The 16,938-nt window shown below is 43.9% G+C and overlaps 1 protein-coding gene across 2 annotated transcripts in view; it reads right to left on the bottom strand.

Moving 5' to 3' along the window:
- The window catches only part of raver2 (ribonucleoprotein, PTB-binding 2), a 102,306-nt gene that overhangs the window by 78,994 nt on the left and 6,374 nt on the right, over window positions 1–16,938 (bottom strand). For both annotated transcript variants that reach the window (XM_079739977.1, XM_079739978.1), the window contains exon 2: window positions 9,731–9,797. In XM_079739977.1, the coding sequence (XP_079596103.1) occupies window positions 9,731–9,797 (67 nt within the window). The remainder of the gene's footprint in view (window positions 1–9,730; window positions 9,798–16,938) is intronic.

The raw sequence follows: 16,938 nt of genomic DNA, 5'->3' as shown, positions 1-16,938 counted from the left end.
CCCTGAAAATCTCCTGAATAATACTACCCCTGAGGTTGTTTTTTTCCCGTAGGAAATCTAAATTACCTTATATGTGAATGGGGAGTAGAAAGTCTGTATTTCTCACACCACTTCAGTGGGCGTGTTGGTGATGCTTCTGCATGTCATTGAGTGGCCCCTAAATGATAATCAGCCTGTTGCCTTCTGTTCGCTGAATGCTTAAAATTTTTTTAAATGTTGGCACTGCTTTTAAGAGTCATTTGTGGTGAACACTAAAAGATAGGTCTTATCATAACCCTAAAATTACACATCATACAATAAATTACAATAAATGAGTTCACAGCTGCACGTGTATAGAAAATGTTTTTGTAACAGTCAGCTGAACATTATAGGGTCCCGTCCACCCACTCCCTGTTTCCTCAGTTAAACACAGAAATCAACTACATTTATCCAAGTGTTAGTTATATGTGAAATGAAGCAAAAAAATACGCTCTCTTTCTCTAGTAACGCAGTCGTTCGTTATGCCTTTCTTCTTCGTCATTTCTCCTTTTGTCTCTAATTAATGCTACCATTTTTTCATAGTTTCATGCTTCAGATTTTGTGGATGCAAAGCAATATATGATGCATCATTTTAGCAACATTTAAGATGATCGCGATGAGTTCTGCCCTTTCTGCCTCCATTTTGTTATGGTCAAATAAAAACTAAATACAGTGACAGCGGCCACACTTATCCCGCCTCTTGCAAACTTAGAACCTACGCCATATACCGCCCCTTTCAAAACGGCTTCTAAGTAGAAAATTATTATGCTTGCTTCATAACGTAAGGAAGAAATTATTATGCTTGCTTAATTACGTAATAGGTGAACCAAAATGTTATACGTTGTAACATTATAGGCAAAATGTTATTATATTATATGCTCAGTAATTTGTTATATTCTCGACTGGGGTTTCCACATTATTGCTATGGGTTTAATTACAACTAGAGGTTGTAATTCGGAAACTCTAGTCTATGTATGAGTTTCACTTTTTAAAATGAATTAATGAAATTAAGTAGGCTACATTTTCCACAATATTCAAATTGATTGAGATGCACCTGTTTATGTTATGCTATTATTAATATTATTACTATTAATTGATAACGAGTACCTTTATTATTAGTCTTAGTAGTATTAGTAGCATTAGCAGTAGTAGTAGTAATAGTAGTAGCAGTAGCTGTAAGCCTAGTATTAGTAATAGCAGTAGTATTAACATAGCGCTGCTTTCCCGATCGTATTTATCTAATCAAGAGAGAGAAGTAGGTCTTTCCAAACAAGTACTTTTCATTTTTATAGCCAAGTATTTTATGACCGCCCTAGCCCCCCAGAACATTATCAAAGGCTAGTTCAAGGAATTGATTAATTATAGTGCATCTGGAATTTGCGATGCCCGTCAGCTGGCTTAGTCATATGCCTACCAAACACTAGATGACTCTAAAAATACGTATAAACAAGTGTATGCCCTAATCACGTAAATGTCATGCCTGATCAAATTATAAACTGCAAACGCGATTGTGATTATTGAAGTAAAAAATAAAATAAAAAATAGGTCACTCATAAAGTAGCCGAGCAGGGGACATCCCGTTGGTATTTGAATGAATTTATTTGCTGATCTTGTCCCCTTATAACTCTTACTCCTCACCCTAGATGTGAAGATAAATTGAAAAAGTTGCGCAGTTGTCAGCCTAGTTTTCCAGCGGAGTCTGCCGGGTAAAAGTGTCCGTTCAAAGTTTCTCATTGTATGCAAAGGCAACTCATAAAGCCGCTCCTCCATTCATGTCTATGCTGGAGAGAGAGCAGCCACTCTTAAAACACAACACACACCACGGCGGGTGCTGACTGCTCACACACACCCACACCCTGACACACACCCACACCCCCCCCCCACACACACACACACAACGGCGGGTGCTGACTGACTGCGCACACAAACAAACCTCCGTTCCTAGCCTACTCACCGTCAGAAGAACGGTTGGCGAAGTAGCCTCAAAAGAGACTCAGCTTGCGTTGCAAAGCAAAGTCTCAGGGCTTGGCGTCTTAAATCTTTTGTGGACTTTTGTCAACAGCTCCTGCCTTTCTCTGTGCAGTAATCACACAAAAATACGTAATGTGGGGTCGCCATGGCTGTAGAGTGGTCTATAGAGAGGGGTTCCCTTTCATTTAATATTGCATAGTTTCCAGTAACTCCCGCTCAGCCCCTTGCAGTTTACGCGTGACCGTAACGATTGTGTCTCTAACCTCGCGGGATTGCTAGCAGGATTTGATAGATTTAAATTCAAAAACTTTAAATAATATATATGATATAATATATACATTTACTGTATCTGGCCCTTTACATTTAAGCTACCAGATATCAATATTCGATATAGAAAAAAATAAAAATCATACAACTTCAGAATAATCTGGAGGGCCAGATATTATGTCAGTTATGGCCCGCAGGCCGCCAGTTGGTGACCTCTGGTGTAAGGTCTCAATAAACACACCAGACAGGAACATCTGGGATCGGATATCGGCTAGAGAGCTTGGTGTTTACATGAGGAACAGAGAGAGAGAGAGAGAGACAGAGAGGACGGAGAGAGAGGCCAATAGAGAGAGAGTCAGGCCAATAAAGAGCCGGAGAGACAGACCGAGAGACAGAGAGACTGAGACAGAGACAGACCGAAAGATAAGAGCGAGAGAGAAAGACAGAGAGACAGAGTGATAGAGAGAGAATGACGAAGAGGACAGGAGAGTCCGGGAGAAACGGATAAAGATTTTAGGCTAAGTTTGGAAAAATGAAGATAGAGGGGGCGTTGCCATTTTAGAGAGAAGAAAAACAAATGTAGATGTAGATGAAGAAAGAAATGTAGGCGTTAAAAAAGGGAGAATGAAAGAAAGATAGAGGAGCTGGTGTAAAGAGAGAGAGGGTGAGAGAGAGAAAGAGCAAGAGATGGTGCAAGAGAGAGACTTGGATAGACTATATAAACAGTTGGTTGGGGCGACGCTTCCCAGCTGCCATGAAGGCTGTCTCACACACACACACACACACACACACACACACACACACACACACACAGGTTGTTTTGGAGATACGAAATTACAAGCAAAGACCAACCAGCTAGCCACACACGCATACAAACACACTTCCATGACACAATAGCTGTTTTCAAACAGGGCCGCTTCTATGCTTTTGGAGGCCCTAAGCATAATTGGTCATGAATTGGTCAGGGAGCCCCCCTCAAACACACACACACACACACACAAAACATGTCATCATAGAATATCAAAATAACAGCCTCAACAGCAGCACCATCAGTAAAGTAATAAATAATATATAAGTAATATATACAACTTTCAGCAGCATTACAATAACAATTGCAGGCTCCAAAGATGAACGAAAAGAATAATGCACATGAATAAGGAAAAAAAAGGAAGTCATCAAAACTGGATAGTGTCCAATACTAAATTGCGTGTGCATTCTCAGCAGCTGCAGGAGGCTTTATAAGGTGCACAACGACTTTTCCTGGCAGCAAAATCGCTAATCAAGTCATCATAAGACACCCCATGTTCCACTTAAGCGTTCTTTTCCCATTGTTGACCGTAGATATGTTTGAATGCGCTAAGAAAGGATGCTCCGCCTCCAATGTGAAAAGAGAGCTTTGAAGGTAAAAACATGTAATTTGCCCAAATTGAATGATAAGGTACACAATTAAAGATCCCATGGCATGAAAATGTCACTTTATGAGGTTTTCTAACATTAATATGAGTTCCCCTAGTCTGACTATGGTCCCCAAGTAGCTAGAAATGGTGTTAGATGTAAAACGAGCACTAGGTATCCTGCTCTGCCTTGAAGAAACAAAGCTCAGACGCGCCGATTTGGAATTTTCCCTGTATGTCGTCATACGGGGAAATGTTACCTCCCCTAATCTGCTTTGCCCGCCTGTTGTACTTTTTTTTGCTATTTTGGTAACTGTTCTGCTGTTCGTGTTATGGCGCATAATACATCTGATTCTTTTCTCTGGTATTTCCACAACGAGACTCGTAGTGGGGGTTATCTCAGCCATGGTGGAGAAGGAATTTGGGGAAAGGAACTTTGGCTTTGACTCCCTGAAGTACATGAACCGTGACATGCAGGAGAAAGGGATTGTTGCCCGCGATTGTCTTCCGCAGGAGCCCCGCTGCCCGCTGCCGCGAGACACCAGCGCCATGAGGCCCCACCCCCGCGAGGCCCCACCGCAGCGAGGCCCCACCGCAGCGAGGCACCACCGCCGCGAGGCACGCTGCCCGCTTCCGAGGTGGTGGTGCCTCGTCAGCGGGCAGCTGGGCTCTGACGGGAGACAATCGCTGGCGACAATCCCTTTCTCCTCCATGTAGCGGTTCAGTCTACTACAGATTGATGTGGAAGTGGAAGAACCAGAGACGTCGGAGAACCAGACGCAGTCGTTTGAGATTCATAATATTGTCTGGAGGCGCACACAGCTTTTGGCCGTGATAATATATCATAATATGATATTACTTAGATATAGAGCTCCAGGACTACTGCCAGAGCACCCGGAGTGTTCTAGAATATTTACAGAACACGGCCAAAGGCTGTGTGCGCCTCGCCATTGCAATACATCCACTGTAAACAGAGCGCATGGTACCGTGGCCCCAAGGTGCTCAGGGCCACACCCCCATCCTCCTCCTTGACCCGCCTCTCTCCTCATTTGCATTAAAGCTACAGACACCAAAACGGCGCGTTTGGGGAAAGCTCAATAAGCGACTGGCTCATAGTTGCTGTAATTCTGCACCACGGCTGAATTTCAGGAATGTCTTCAAATACTGTGTTAAGGGCCCACTAATACCTATTTGAAAGCATCCATAAAGTAGCATGTCATTAGACCTTTAAGAAAAAACAGCGGTTGGCCTATTCATAACTTATTTATATATATTTTGTAATGTAATAATGTAATAATTTTCATGAAATTTTTAGCAACATTCCTTTTGGGTCCCCGCCATGTACTTTGGGCCCTACGTGCTCTGCGTACTCTGCGTATGGGGAGTGGCGGCCCTGCTTTCAGACATATGTTTTAGTCCTGATATTCTCCTGATGGGCCGTATGTGTGAATAACTTATCCTGACCTTCTACCCTGAAAAAAATAGTACCCCTGATGTAGAATGTTCTCCGGAGGAAATGTAAATGACCTTATACAGTGGGGCAAAAAAGTATTTAGTCAGCCACCAATTGTGCAAGTTCTCCCACTTAAAAAGACGAGAGAGGCCTGTAATTTTCATCATAGGTATACCTCAGCTTTGAGAGACAAAATGAAAAAAAAAATCCAGAAAATCACATTGTCTGACTTTTTAAGAATTTATTTGAAAATTATGGTGGAAAATAAGTATTTGGTCACCTACAAACCAGCAAGATTTCTGGCTGTCACAGACCTGTAACTTCTTCTTCTTTAAGAGGCTGTTTACCTGTATTAATGGCACCTGTTTGAACTCCTTATCAGTATAAAAGACACCTGTCCACAACCTCAAACAGTCACACTCCAAACTCCACTATGGCCAAGACCAAAGAGCTGTCAAAGAACACCAGAAACACAATTGTAGACGTGCACCAGGCTGGGAAGTCTGAATCTGCAATAGGTAAGCAGCTTGGTGTGAAGAAATCAACTGTGGGAGCAATTATTAGGAAATGGAATACATACAAGACCACTGATAATCTCCCTCGATCTGGGGCTCCACGCAAGATCTCACCCTGTGGGGTCAAAATGATCACAAGAACGGTGAACAAAAATCCCAGAACCACACGGGGGGACCTAGTGAATGACCTCCAGAGAGCTGGGACCAAAGTAACAAAGGCTACCACCACTAACACACTACGCCGCCAGGGACTCAAATCCTGCAATGCCAGACGTGTCCCCCTGCTAAAGCCAGTGCATGTCCGGGCCCGTTTGAAGTTTGCTAGAGAGCATTTGGATGATCCAGAATAGGATTGGGAGAATGTCATATGGTCAGATGAGACCAAAATAGAACTTTTTGGTAAAAACTCAACTCGTCGTGTTTGGAGGAGAAAGAATGCTGAGTTGCATCCAAAGAACACCATACCTACAGTGAAGCATGGGGGTGGAAACATCATGCTTTGGGGCTGTTTTTCTGCCAAGGGACCAGGACGTCTGATCCGTGTGACGGAAAGAATGAATGGGGCCATGTATCGTGAGATTTTGAGTGAAAACCTCCTTCCATCAGCAAGGGCACTGAAGATGAAACGTGGCTGGGTCTTTCAGCATGACAATGACCCCAAACACACCGCCCGGGCAACGAAGGATTGGCTTCGTAAGAAGCATTTCAAGGTCCTAGAGTGGCCTAGCCAGTCTCCAGATCTCAACCCCATAGAAAATCTTTGGAGGGAGTTGAAAGTCTGTGTTGCCCAGCGAAGGCCCAAAAACATCACTGCATCTGCATGGAGGAATGGGCCAAAATACCAGCAGCAGTGTGTGAAAACCTTGTAAAGACTTACAGAAAACGTTTGACCTCTGTCATTGCCAACAAAGGGCATGTAACAAAGTATTGAGATGACCTTTTGTTATTGACCAAATACTTATTTTCCACCATAATTTGCAAATAAATTCTTTAAAAATCAGACAATGTGATTTTCTAGATTTCTTTTTTCATTTTGTCTCTCATAGCTGAGGTATACCTATGATGAAAATTACAGGCCTCTCTCATCTTTTTAAGTGGGAGAACTTGCACAATTGGTGGCTGACTAAATACTTTTTTGCCCCACTGTATGTGAATGAGGATTAGAAAATCAGTACACCACTTGAGTGGGCGTGTTGATGACACATCGGTCTGCATTTGCATGTCATTGAGGTCCCGTCCACATGGGCGAAAACATTCTTTTCCTCTTCCGTTTTCCTTGGCAGCGTTTCAGGTATTTCTCCGTAAAGACGAACAAAACGCATATAGCTGTTTAAACGCTGTAGTACATATTCAAGGCCTCTATGTGGCACTGGTTCTCCACCAAAAAAAGAAGAAGATGAGGCGGAGTATGTGTATCAAGCCTGCGCACTGTATACAAACATACAGTCGAGGAGAAGAAAGCAGTTGTTAAACCTTTAAGATTGAGCAGAAAATACTCTTTAATGTACAGTTGGTAATTCAATTTACCAAGGGGTGTATTTAAAGCTACAAAAATAATAAAAATCAAACAAAACAAATTAGATGGAAATCTAACGTTGCCGCCTGTTGGGGGGGCAATGACTTCATCGTTTGCGTATCTGCCGAACACGAATCCTACCATGAAAACGCATAGGGCCATTCTTCTCTTTTTCGCCCTGGGACCTGGTGTAAAAATTCTGCGTTTTCACCAAAAGAATCGTTTCCGTGTGGACGGGGCCTGAGTGGCACCCTAAATGATAATCAGCCTTTGGCCTTTTATTCACTGAATGGTTCATTTACAACAGCCTTCACAGATCCTTCCCTGCCGTTGATGCAGGTTAAACAGCAAAAATGCTCTATTACTCCGGTAACGCAATCGTTCGCGGAGCCTTACATCTTCGTCGTTTCTTCTATTTGTGTCTAAATCGTGCTCCAATCTTCGTGCTCCAATCTTTCATTGATTCGTCGGATGTTGTGGATTCAACAAAATATATGATGCATCATTGCAGCAAAATTTAAGATGATCGTGATGAGTTCGGCCCTTTCTGCCTCCATGCTGTATGTGGTCAAACCAAAACAAACTACATTGACAGGGGCCGCACTTATCCCGCCTCCTGCGAACTGAGACCCTACCTCATATCCTGCCCCTTACAACCACACCCCCTAAACCAGTGGTATTCACTATTTTTTTCAGGAGAGCCGCACTGACAGGACGACGTCAACAGGATAGCCATTTTTACCGCAAAGTATCAAAAGCTATAAATCCAGTCATAAATAAGTATGCCTGCTTGATAATATGTCCTTCCTGAAGCAGTGTTTCCCACAGAATTTTGTGAAACTGTGGAGGGAACCCGGTCCTTAGCGGGGTCCGGGGGCATGCTCCCCCGGAAGAAAATTTGGTACCTTGTAACCTGGAATGCATCAATCTGGTGCACTTTGAGAGGAAAATTAAGACTTGTGTGACTGTGTGCTATTTTCTGGAATAATGTGGAGACACTGGGTCACATAACATGGAAGCTATTGAAGAATAAGTTAATAAGAATAAGTCCATCCAAAGAGCACATTCTCTCTTGTTATGCAGGAAAACCGCCAATCTGGCAACCCCGCTGTCAGCGTAGAGCCGAGCAAGTTTAAAAATATTTTCTAGACAAGGCTATATTTCCACCTTTTAATGCCGCTGTTGATTTATTTTTTAAATAATTGTTTGCATTGTCTTTTTAAATATCTGTATTCACTGCATGATCATATCACTGTATATTTTTACCGCCATGCGAGCCGCAAATAGAGGCTTGGCGAGCCGCATGTGGCTTGCGAGCCGCGCAATGAGTAATGCTGCCCTAAACCATCCGGATATTTTACTGATGTCTGAACGACACCGATGTCTGCATATAAGGCATCAAGTCTGAATCACCCTCAGGGTCGAATCTCCTGATGTAAAAATTATAATAAAATGCGGAGGACATGTCTGAAAACAGCTATTGACAGCTATATGTTTAAAAAGGCGCATTCAAAAATTATCATAGATACTCAGCCCGGCGAGCACTGGAATAAGCTTTTGGCCATCTCTATCTCTAAAGAGTCCCTTCACGGCATACTTTTGAATTGAGCTAAATATTGTTTGAATAATTTCAGAGAATGTCAGAGAATGTTTGGTTTATTTGTCATGCGTTTCTCGTTTCTTCCTATTGCTATTGCTTACGATACAACACATTGGATCTTATAGCGCCTTTCACCAGGACCGAAGTTGCTATAATAATAATATTACAATAAATTAATAAGTAAAATATATAATAAAATAAGGAAAGAACAGGGTTGTATTGCGGAAGGTGTGTAAATGTCTCTCTTTTTCTCTCTCTCTCTCCCCCTCTCTCTCTCCCGCCCTCCCCCCTACCGGCCCTCCCTCTGGACAGACCTGGAGATTGCACGCCAATTGCATAGCAGATCGATAAACACACAAACTCTCTCCCTTGATCTCTTTTAACCCCAAAGTTCCTTCAAAAACAAAGAATACGATACTGAATCCTACTTATCCATCCTAATATAAAAAGGATAATTGGACATGAAACATACTTCTACAAACATCAACTTTCACGCAACGACAACGGAACAACATGGTGTGACAGAGCCTCTGAGTGAGCCAAAAGATAGATGTTCTCGCTCGCCCCGTCCATCAGGGGTCATGGATGCAGCCGCACCAAGCGCTCCTAGCAGGGGAGCCCTTATTAGGAGATCCAAATGCTCCCGCGGCCCTTGAGGCTCCTTGTTTTTCATCAGCCTCTCGTTTTGCTGTTAAAATGCCGTTAATCTCTTGGACAACGCTGGCCTCTTTGATATCTCAGCTGTTTACGGCGCCCCTCCCGCCATGGTAGGGTTCTGTTTCAGGTGCCTGGCCCGGTCGACCACACTGCGCTAAATATAAACGCTATCTAAGACTTCCTCGGGACCGCAAGCACACCCCAGGGCCAAAGGGTCAACTGTGTCTGTGTGTGCTGGTGTTTCCCCTTGGACCCACTTGGGTGTAAAGGGCTACTGTGTGTCTGATCATGTACGTTGATGTGTGTGTGCATGTGCGGGGCTTAGTTCCAAGGCCTTACCGGTGCCCTTGTTGCGGTCCACAAAGCAGTACTTCAGTTCGTACTCCTTCAGAAATTCATGGACTTCCTGCGAGAAAAAGACAAAAAGTGGGAGAGAAACAGTGTTTATGGCAGTGGATATGTTTATACACATGAATAACAATGACACATTTCTCACACATTGAACCCTAACCAAATACATCGCTTTTCTCAGTAGGTTGCACCGAGGAAATTCTTCCTTTACGTTCATGGAGACAAGGCCCGGCACAAAATGGACTTCACGGACAGAAATATATCATTCCATTTCCATTTCACTTCGTTGGAATACTTTATCACAAAAAAGAAGGCTATCTCGGAGAGATGAAATGTGCTCCCCTTTTCGGCTTGTGTGTAATTAGAGGCTGGGTCTGAAGGCCTCTGAAGAGTCTCCCTGCATGCAGCACATCAAAGTCAGAAATTACCCGCTTGTTTAGAACCAGAGAGCAGCCCTACCCTCACACACAACGGTAGGACTACCATGGTGGAAAGGTCCTTGCGTTCGCCTGCCATTGGGACAGCAAGGAGGGAGAGAGAGAGAGCGTGCATTGCATTCTGACGTCATGTCACTCCATTTATTTTCGTAATTGTATTCCATGTGTCGATGTGAACACAGCCAAATACGTAGATGCAATACACACGTAGACATGTAGATGCAATCACCCAACTCTTATCTAACTATTGCTTCGCCCTCCAAGAGCTCCTTGGCAATCAAATTCTTATAAAACCATTCATATGACTCCTCCCCAAAGATTTGCAGTAGCATTAAGTCCGTCCTAGCCCACGTTATCCCCCTATTTCAGCCACATCTCCCCCTCAAGCAGTGTGCAGAAGGAGCCATAGGCTGGGGGTTTTTCAGCGTGTCAGTGGGAGTTGAACCAGACCTCTAGTATTTACTCTTACACAGCGGCCGTGTCAGCAGAAGCTGACGATGTTCAACACAATCAAGAGAGAGGGAAGGCTTCCAGTCGTTTGTTACAAAGTGTGGCAGCCCACTATAGCACTGCAGACATGCAAGAAAATAGCTGAAGTAATTATTTCAAAAAGGAGCTTTTAGAGCCAGACTGAGAATGACAAAGCAGGTATTTTAGGTGCTACAAACAGAATATATCATATCATATATCGATGGTCAGATAACCTACGCTCAGTTTTCCGCCAGGAAGAAAAAGCTGTTGATTCAATCATTAGTAATTTTTACAGGCATTGTGTGAATGTGATACACTGCCATGTGACTCAATGGCAACGATATATGTATAATATATATTTGTTTACTGACATGTCTTTGAAACAAACTAAAGCTTGGATGAAACCAGTATGTGTTACAGTAGATGTCTGTCCGGCCCGAGTTGGTTTTACTTGATATCTTTTCCAGTGTATATATTTCTGTTGGTCTACAGCCTGTTTATAATGACGAATGACCACACCACTCAGCAGAATATCAGGTTGACATTTCCAAGAAGACCATGTCAGCCCCCAAGCATCAAATGCCGCCCTGGGCCTGGTGCTGTGTGTGCGTGTGATATGAAAGTCAGCTGGCCTGGAGGTATTTCCCCGGTGGAACTGTTCCATTTAGAGCGCTCCATGTCTGACTTCTGATCTGACTGAACAACACGCCTAACAGCACTGCACTTTGATGACAGTCATTTCTATGAATTAGAGATGATGACATTTTCATCATCTGGTCCATGCTAGGGTGGGGATAGATGGAAGCTAAGGTGGGGTCAGGGTGAAGCTAAGATGGGGTTAGGGTAAAGCAAGGCTTGGAGTTGGGTGAAGCTACGGCTCACATCCGTCGGGTGAAACTTGGCCTGTCGTATGGGGGAAGCTACGGTGGGGTAAAGTTAGGTAATTGTAGGCTGGGGTTAGGGCAAAGGTAGATTGGGGTTCGGGGGACAGTAGGATGAGGTTAGGCTGGCTCTAGGATCGGGCCACAGTGTTCTGCAAGGCGGTGTGCCTGGGAGAGATGAATGAGGCCAGGCTGTAAGGCCAAGCTGAGGTTGATGGTCAATGTGTGGCCAGAGAGGAGCCACAATGAGGGCAGGGGTGGACTAAGAGAAAAGGAAGCAGATCACTGCAGTTTTCATTTGATAGGAAATCAGTGCTGTTTAAACATAAAGGTGGCCATTGCTACTACTGCCTCCATCTCCTCACATGTATTTTAGTTGGAGCAAAGAAACTCATTTAGGCTTTGACAAGTCATTTGTATAACAGAAGGTTAAAACACATTCAAATACACTCTGAAAGTCAGGGTCAGAGTGACGTCAATCCCAAGGGTCCTCGTTTGATGAAGCTATGCCTGGAATGAGATTTGTTGAATGTGCATACGTCGGTGAGAGAGGGCTTTCGGCGTGAGCCATATTCAGGGTGGGCTGGTTGGGAAGGTGCTGCAGGGGCATCAATGAAGAAATATCTAATGAAACTTGTTTTTCTTGTTTTTCCTGAGGAACTGTTACCTGTTAACAGCTCTATGCGTTTGGGTAGACCGGAAATCAAAGAGTTAGGATTGGCTTAGGTGTATTGTACATGGAAGCTATCTCGCACAAGTTCCAATCAGACACAGCAAAAAGAGGTGTTGACAAATTGAATGGAGTTAAATATAGAAGGGAAGGACAATCCAGTGGACATGCACATCTCTGAGGGATAGATAACTACTTTGTTAATTCATAATATAGCAACTGATGGTCTAGTTTTCATCATAATTATAACATGCTTTTCTTCTCAAGATGACCCGCTCTGAAAAAGCTGAGGGAAAAATTCCTGAATATAAATTTAAATTACACCAGTAGGTCTGTCCTTGACCCGCTGTGTGTGCCGAGACTGGAGCAACAGGCACAGATGTTAGCAGTGAAACAAGCTTTTCTATGAAACATTACTGATATCCATCACATATCCATAGTCAATACATTTTTATTTGCCATGGTGGCAGTACTTCATAAAGGGATAGAATACAATTATCTTTGGACAACAGTAGTGTAAAATTGTTCTTCGTCTTCGTTATTAATGAAAATGAAAGAAGAACAATGCAATATTAAATAAATACAGTCAACAATAATAACACAGAATGAACGGAGGTGGACAACAGCAACTGTGATGGACAAAAGTATTCTGTTGTGAATATTATTATTATTGTATTGCCCACAATGCTAACGTAACTGATACCAATACAATGTCAATCTATGTCACTTTATATTGTTCAAAACGCCTTTATACAACAAAAACGTGATATCTCCCTACATTTTGGCCAAGAAAACTGGCCAAACAAGTAACGAGATAACCGTTACAGGCACATTGCTGGCTAATCTGTTCCCAATGCAAATAGTCTCTGATGCGTGAGAACAGGCTGGGTATTATGCAGGGTGACAGTACGGCGGGTACGGTTGGTAGCGGATGCTGGGTGCCTTGGCCAAGAGGGACAGGTGGCTCCAGCCATTCACAGCATGTATCCCAAACACGTTAATGCAAGAGATGACAACTCCTAACAAAATGTGCACCATTAACTTACAAGCATACACACAAACACAATGAAACAGCACACACCCATAAACACAGAGGGGCAAAGCGAAACAGCTAATTCAACAATTTCCTCCATGCACACTGGCACACGAACACACAAAAGCATGTTAGAGGCTTGAAAACTACCAGCTGGATTACGCCCTGTCCACACGACTACGATTTTTGTGTAAAAACGCGGGAGTCGTGCACGTTTGGGCCAACCGTCAAGAAGGACCCGGTGTTTTCGTTGCCTGCAAACGCACTCTTTTGAAACCAGGTCCCAGTGTGAAATAGAGAAAAACTCCCCCCTGCGATTTCGTGTAAGGACTCATGAGAATCTCAGATACCCAAACAATGACGTCATCGACCCACCCACCAGGTGGGCAACGTTAGATTTCCGTCAAATTTGTTTTTGTTTGATTTGACTGATTTGAATTCTTTTTGGAGCTTTAAAAACAACCCCTTGGTAAATATAATTAATAACTGTAAATTAAATAGTATTTTCTGCTCAATCTACAAGGTTTAACAACTGCTGTTGGTTCCCCTCCTCTTCTTCTTTCTTGCTGGAGTTCAGTAGCAGAAGCAGCATCACATATAGGCCTGGAATTTGTGCTAAAGCGTTTCTAAAGCTAGATACTTTTTTGCAATGAGTCCATCATTACGGAGAAATTCCTGCTACACTGCCAAGGAAAATGGGGGGGGGGGAAGATAGTTTTCGTAGGTGTGGACAGGGCCTAAATCTAGGAAGTTAGGCTCTGTGGCTTAACCCCCTATTGCTATAACCAGCCAAGCAATGCACCGGTCCTTGTAGCAACCCAGGTTTGATTCTCACCTGTGGTCATATTCAACTATGTCATTCACTCTCTTCTTCTACCCACTGTTCTGTCTCTCTTCACTGTCTTGTCCATAGAGGCACTAAAAGCCCATTTAAAAAAGAATGACTTGTTTCTTTAGATGTTCTGGAACACTTCTGGATTTTCATCCCTCCACGCCAGGCTTCTTCACACACAAGCCAAACATCTCTCTCATCTCTCCTCCCCCTAGCTGCCGAGGCTGCAGACCACTAGGTCAGCCTTACTCACTCGCACTCTCCTCTGTTCACCCCCACCTGTTGACTACCTCCTTACGCCCACATTCATACTCCCTCCACTTAGCATCTAACATTTGACAATTCATCGTGCTCCCTTTTGTTTCGTAACAACCCATGAGAAGATGATGATTCCAAACCTAAGTACACCACCGTGCATTCATCCAGTCATGGAACCCTGTATACATCATCAGAGACTCAAAGAAAAACTGAGTTGGTTTTAACAACATCGACAAAGGTGTGCTCCACTGTGAAGTTGAATAGCTATTCTCGTACTCAATTTGTTTAGTTTTCCCATTTCATCATCCTCAATAATCAAATGTATGTGTGTGTTTGTGATTTGCACTGCTTTGCAAACCCCTAACTGTAACGGGGGGGTTAGGCAGAACCCAAGTGCACAGACTGACAATGGTGACAGGGCAGTCCAAAGGTTTATTGTCTGCACAGATGATCAGGATCGGGCAGGCAGAGTAAACGGGGACAGGCAAGAGTTCGGGGACCAGCAGGCAATCAGGTAGACTGGGGGTTCCGTCGGCGGGCGGGTAGTCGGGCAGTCGAGGGGTCGGTATCAGGAGGGCAGACAGGCAGGGGAGGAGCAGGAAACAGGGGAGCAGACAGGCCAGCAGGGACTAGACAACGGGCAGGTGGTCAGACAGGCGAGGGTTCGGGAACAGGCAGGGTCAGCGTTGGAGAAACAGTTCTGGAGTTGCGGGAAAGCTCTGTGAGTAACGAGAGACGATCTGCCAGAGACTGAGTAGCGAGAGAGGATTGATATAAAGGGAGCACAGGTGAAGGTGGTTGAGCTAATTAGGTGAGATCAGCTTGGCAGGCAGTCGAACGGGAAAATCAGGAGTGGACCATGACACTAAAAATTGTAAATGTATCATCCTGATGAAATTCACTTGTGATTCTTTTAAAATTGTTTAGACAAACATATTTAATCATCTGATACTCATTAGTGTACAAAGTGTTGACTTGTGGAACCAGAAGCCACTCATTAGATGCTAATGGTAAAAGCAAGGAAATTGAATACTAATACAGGGCTGGATATGACCTTAAAAATACATTGCTATGAAAATGTTGTCAAAACACAGCATTTTTTCAAGCCTGGAAAGAACGTCTAAGCAAGAATTATATACTTGAGTGCATTTTGGCTAAATGCTTTTCAGAAAACAACTTCAACCAACACACGTTAAAAAAATATTAAACCGATTTAATTTGGATATCTCTTCTGAGCTCAACACGGGATGAGCTGCATTTCCAAAAGACGGCTAAGCTAAGAAAAGCATGACAGATTGCCTTAGAAGATGGAGAGCTTCAACCCTGTGAACCCGCATTAAGGCTGGCCTTCCCGCTCCCCACCAGTACCACACACACACACACACACACACACACACAATACATGAGGGGCAGATTAAACACAGGTGTAGCTCATGAAATTGATTAATGGCGCATTTCCACTGGCGGGTGCACTTCGGCCCAGCACGCCTTGGCCCAGTAGTGAAGGTGCAGTTTGGCCCAGCTCAGTTACGGCTTGCGTTTCCACCGCCGACCGCACCCTTATGGTAGGACGGGGTTTAAGCCAGATGGCGATAGCCGCAGCAGCTACGTAAGCATCGTGACCTCATAGCAGCCCAACACATTGTAGCTTGCTATTAAATCAAAGAAAAAGAAGAACGCGACATAATGAACAAAGAGCAACAATGTAAGAAATCCAAGAAGGACGTCAAACTTCTGCGCAACATTTTCTTCAATAAGCGAAGCTTTTGCCGACTCTCTCGACCAATCAACAGACGGCATATGTAGCTCGAATTTGTTGGCCCTTGGCACCCTTTCAGAGGTCTCAGTACCCCAATGGAGGAGTACTGCGAGACGAGTACGGCTCATCATGGCTCAGTCGGGACCCTGCCCACTTTTTGCGGGGGAAACACGAACCGGGCCACACCTTTGCAAATCGAACCGACACGCACTCGCCGGTGGAAACCTGTCATATAGGTCCATCTCAGTCATGGATTGCCCGAGTGCAGTCAGAGCTGGTGAATTCACCAATACTTTGTGCATGCTGTAGCCCCCCTGCCCTACCATCCCATAGTGTATGGAACCGACGCATCATTCATGCTACACACTTGTGTTTACCCTGCTCTGGTGACAGCCATGTGGAAAGATTCCACTGGGCATTTGATTTGGTCTGGATGGAACAAGGTCCGGGACTCCAAAGTGAACTCCTCTTAATCAGGCAAGTTTATGTTCTGTGCGAGTTTAGGTTCCGCGGCAGAAATACAAACACAACTGAGCCACCATCGCACAGAGAAACTGAACAGGGTTTATATTTGCTATGACGAGCAGACCTGAGCACAAAAAGCGAGTGTGCATATGCATGTGCGTGCATGTTTCAGTGTATGGGTGATTGTACACCGCGTGGAAACAAGCCCTGTCTGTTATATACGAGGAAAGAGAGAAAAATATGCAAACTGAGTATTTTTTATTTCCCTAAGGAAGAAAACACAGCCTAGTCAAGACATAAACAACTAGTGTGAAATATGTCTTGGTTTGTATCGTTTGTGTGTGTGTGTGTGTGTGTGTGTGTGTGTGTGTGTGTGTGTGTGTGTGTGTG

This window comes from Pollachius pollachius, assembly GCF_949987615.1.
Source record: "Pollachius pollachius genome assembly, chromosome: 7".
Lineage (NCBI taxonomy): Eukaryota > Metazoa > Chordata > Actinopteri > Gadiformes > Gadidae > Pollachius > Pollachius pollachius.
The sequence above is the reverse complement of the archived record's forward strand: the minus strand, read 5'-3'. Positions and strand labels throughout refer to the sequence as shown.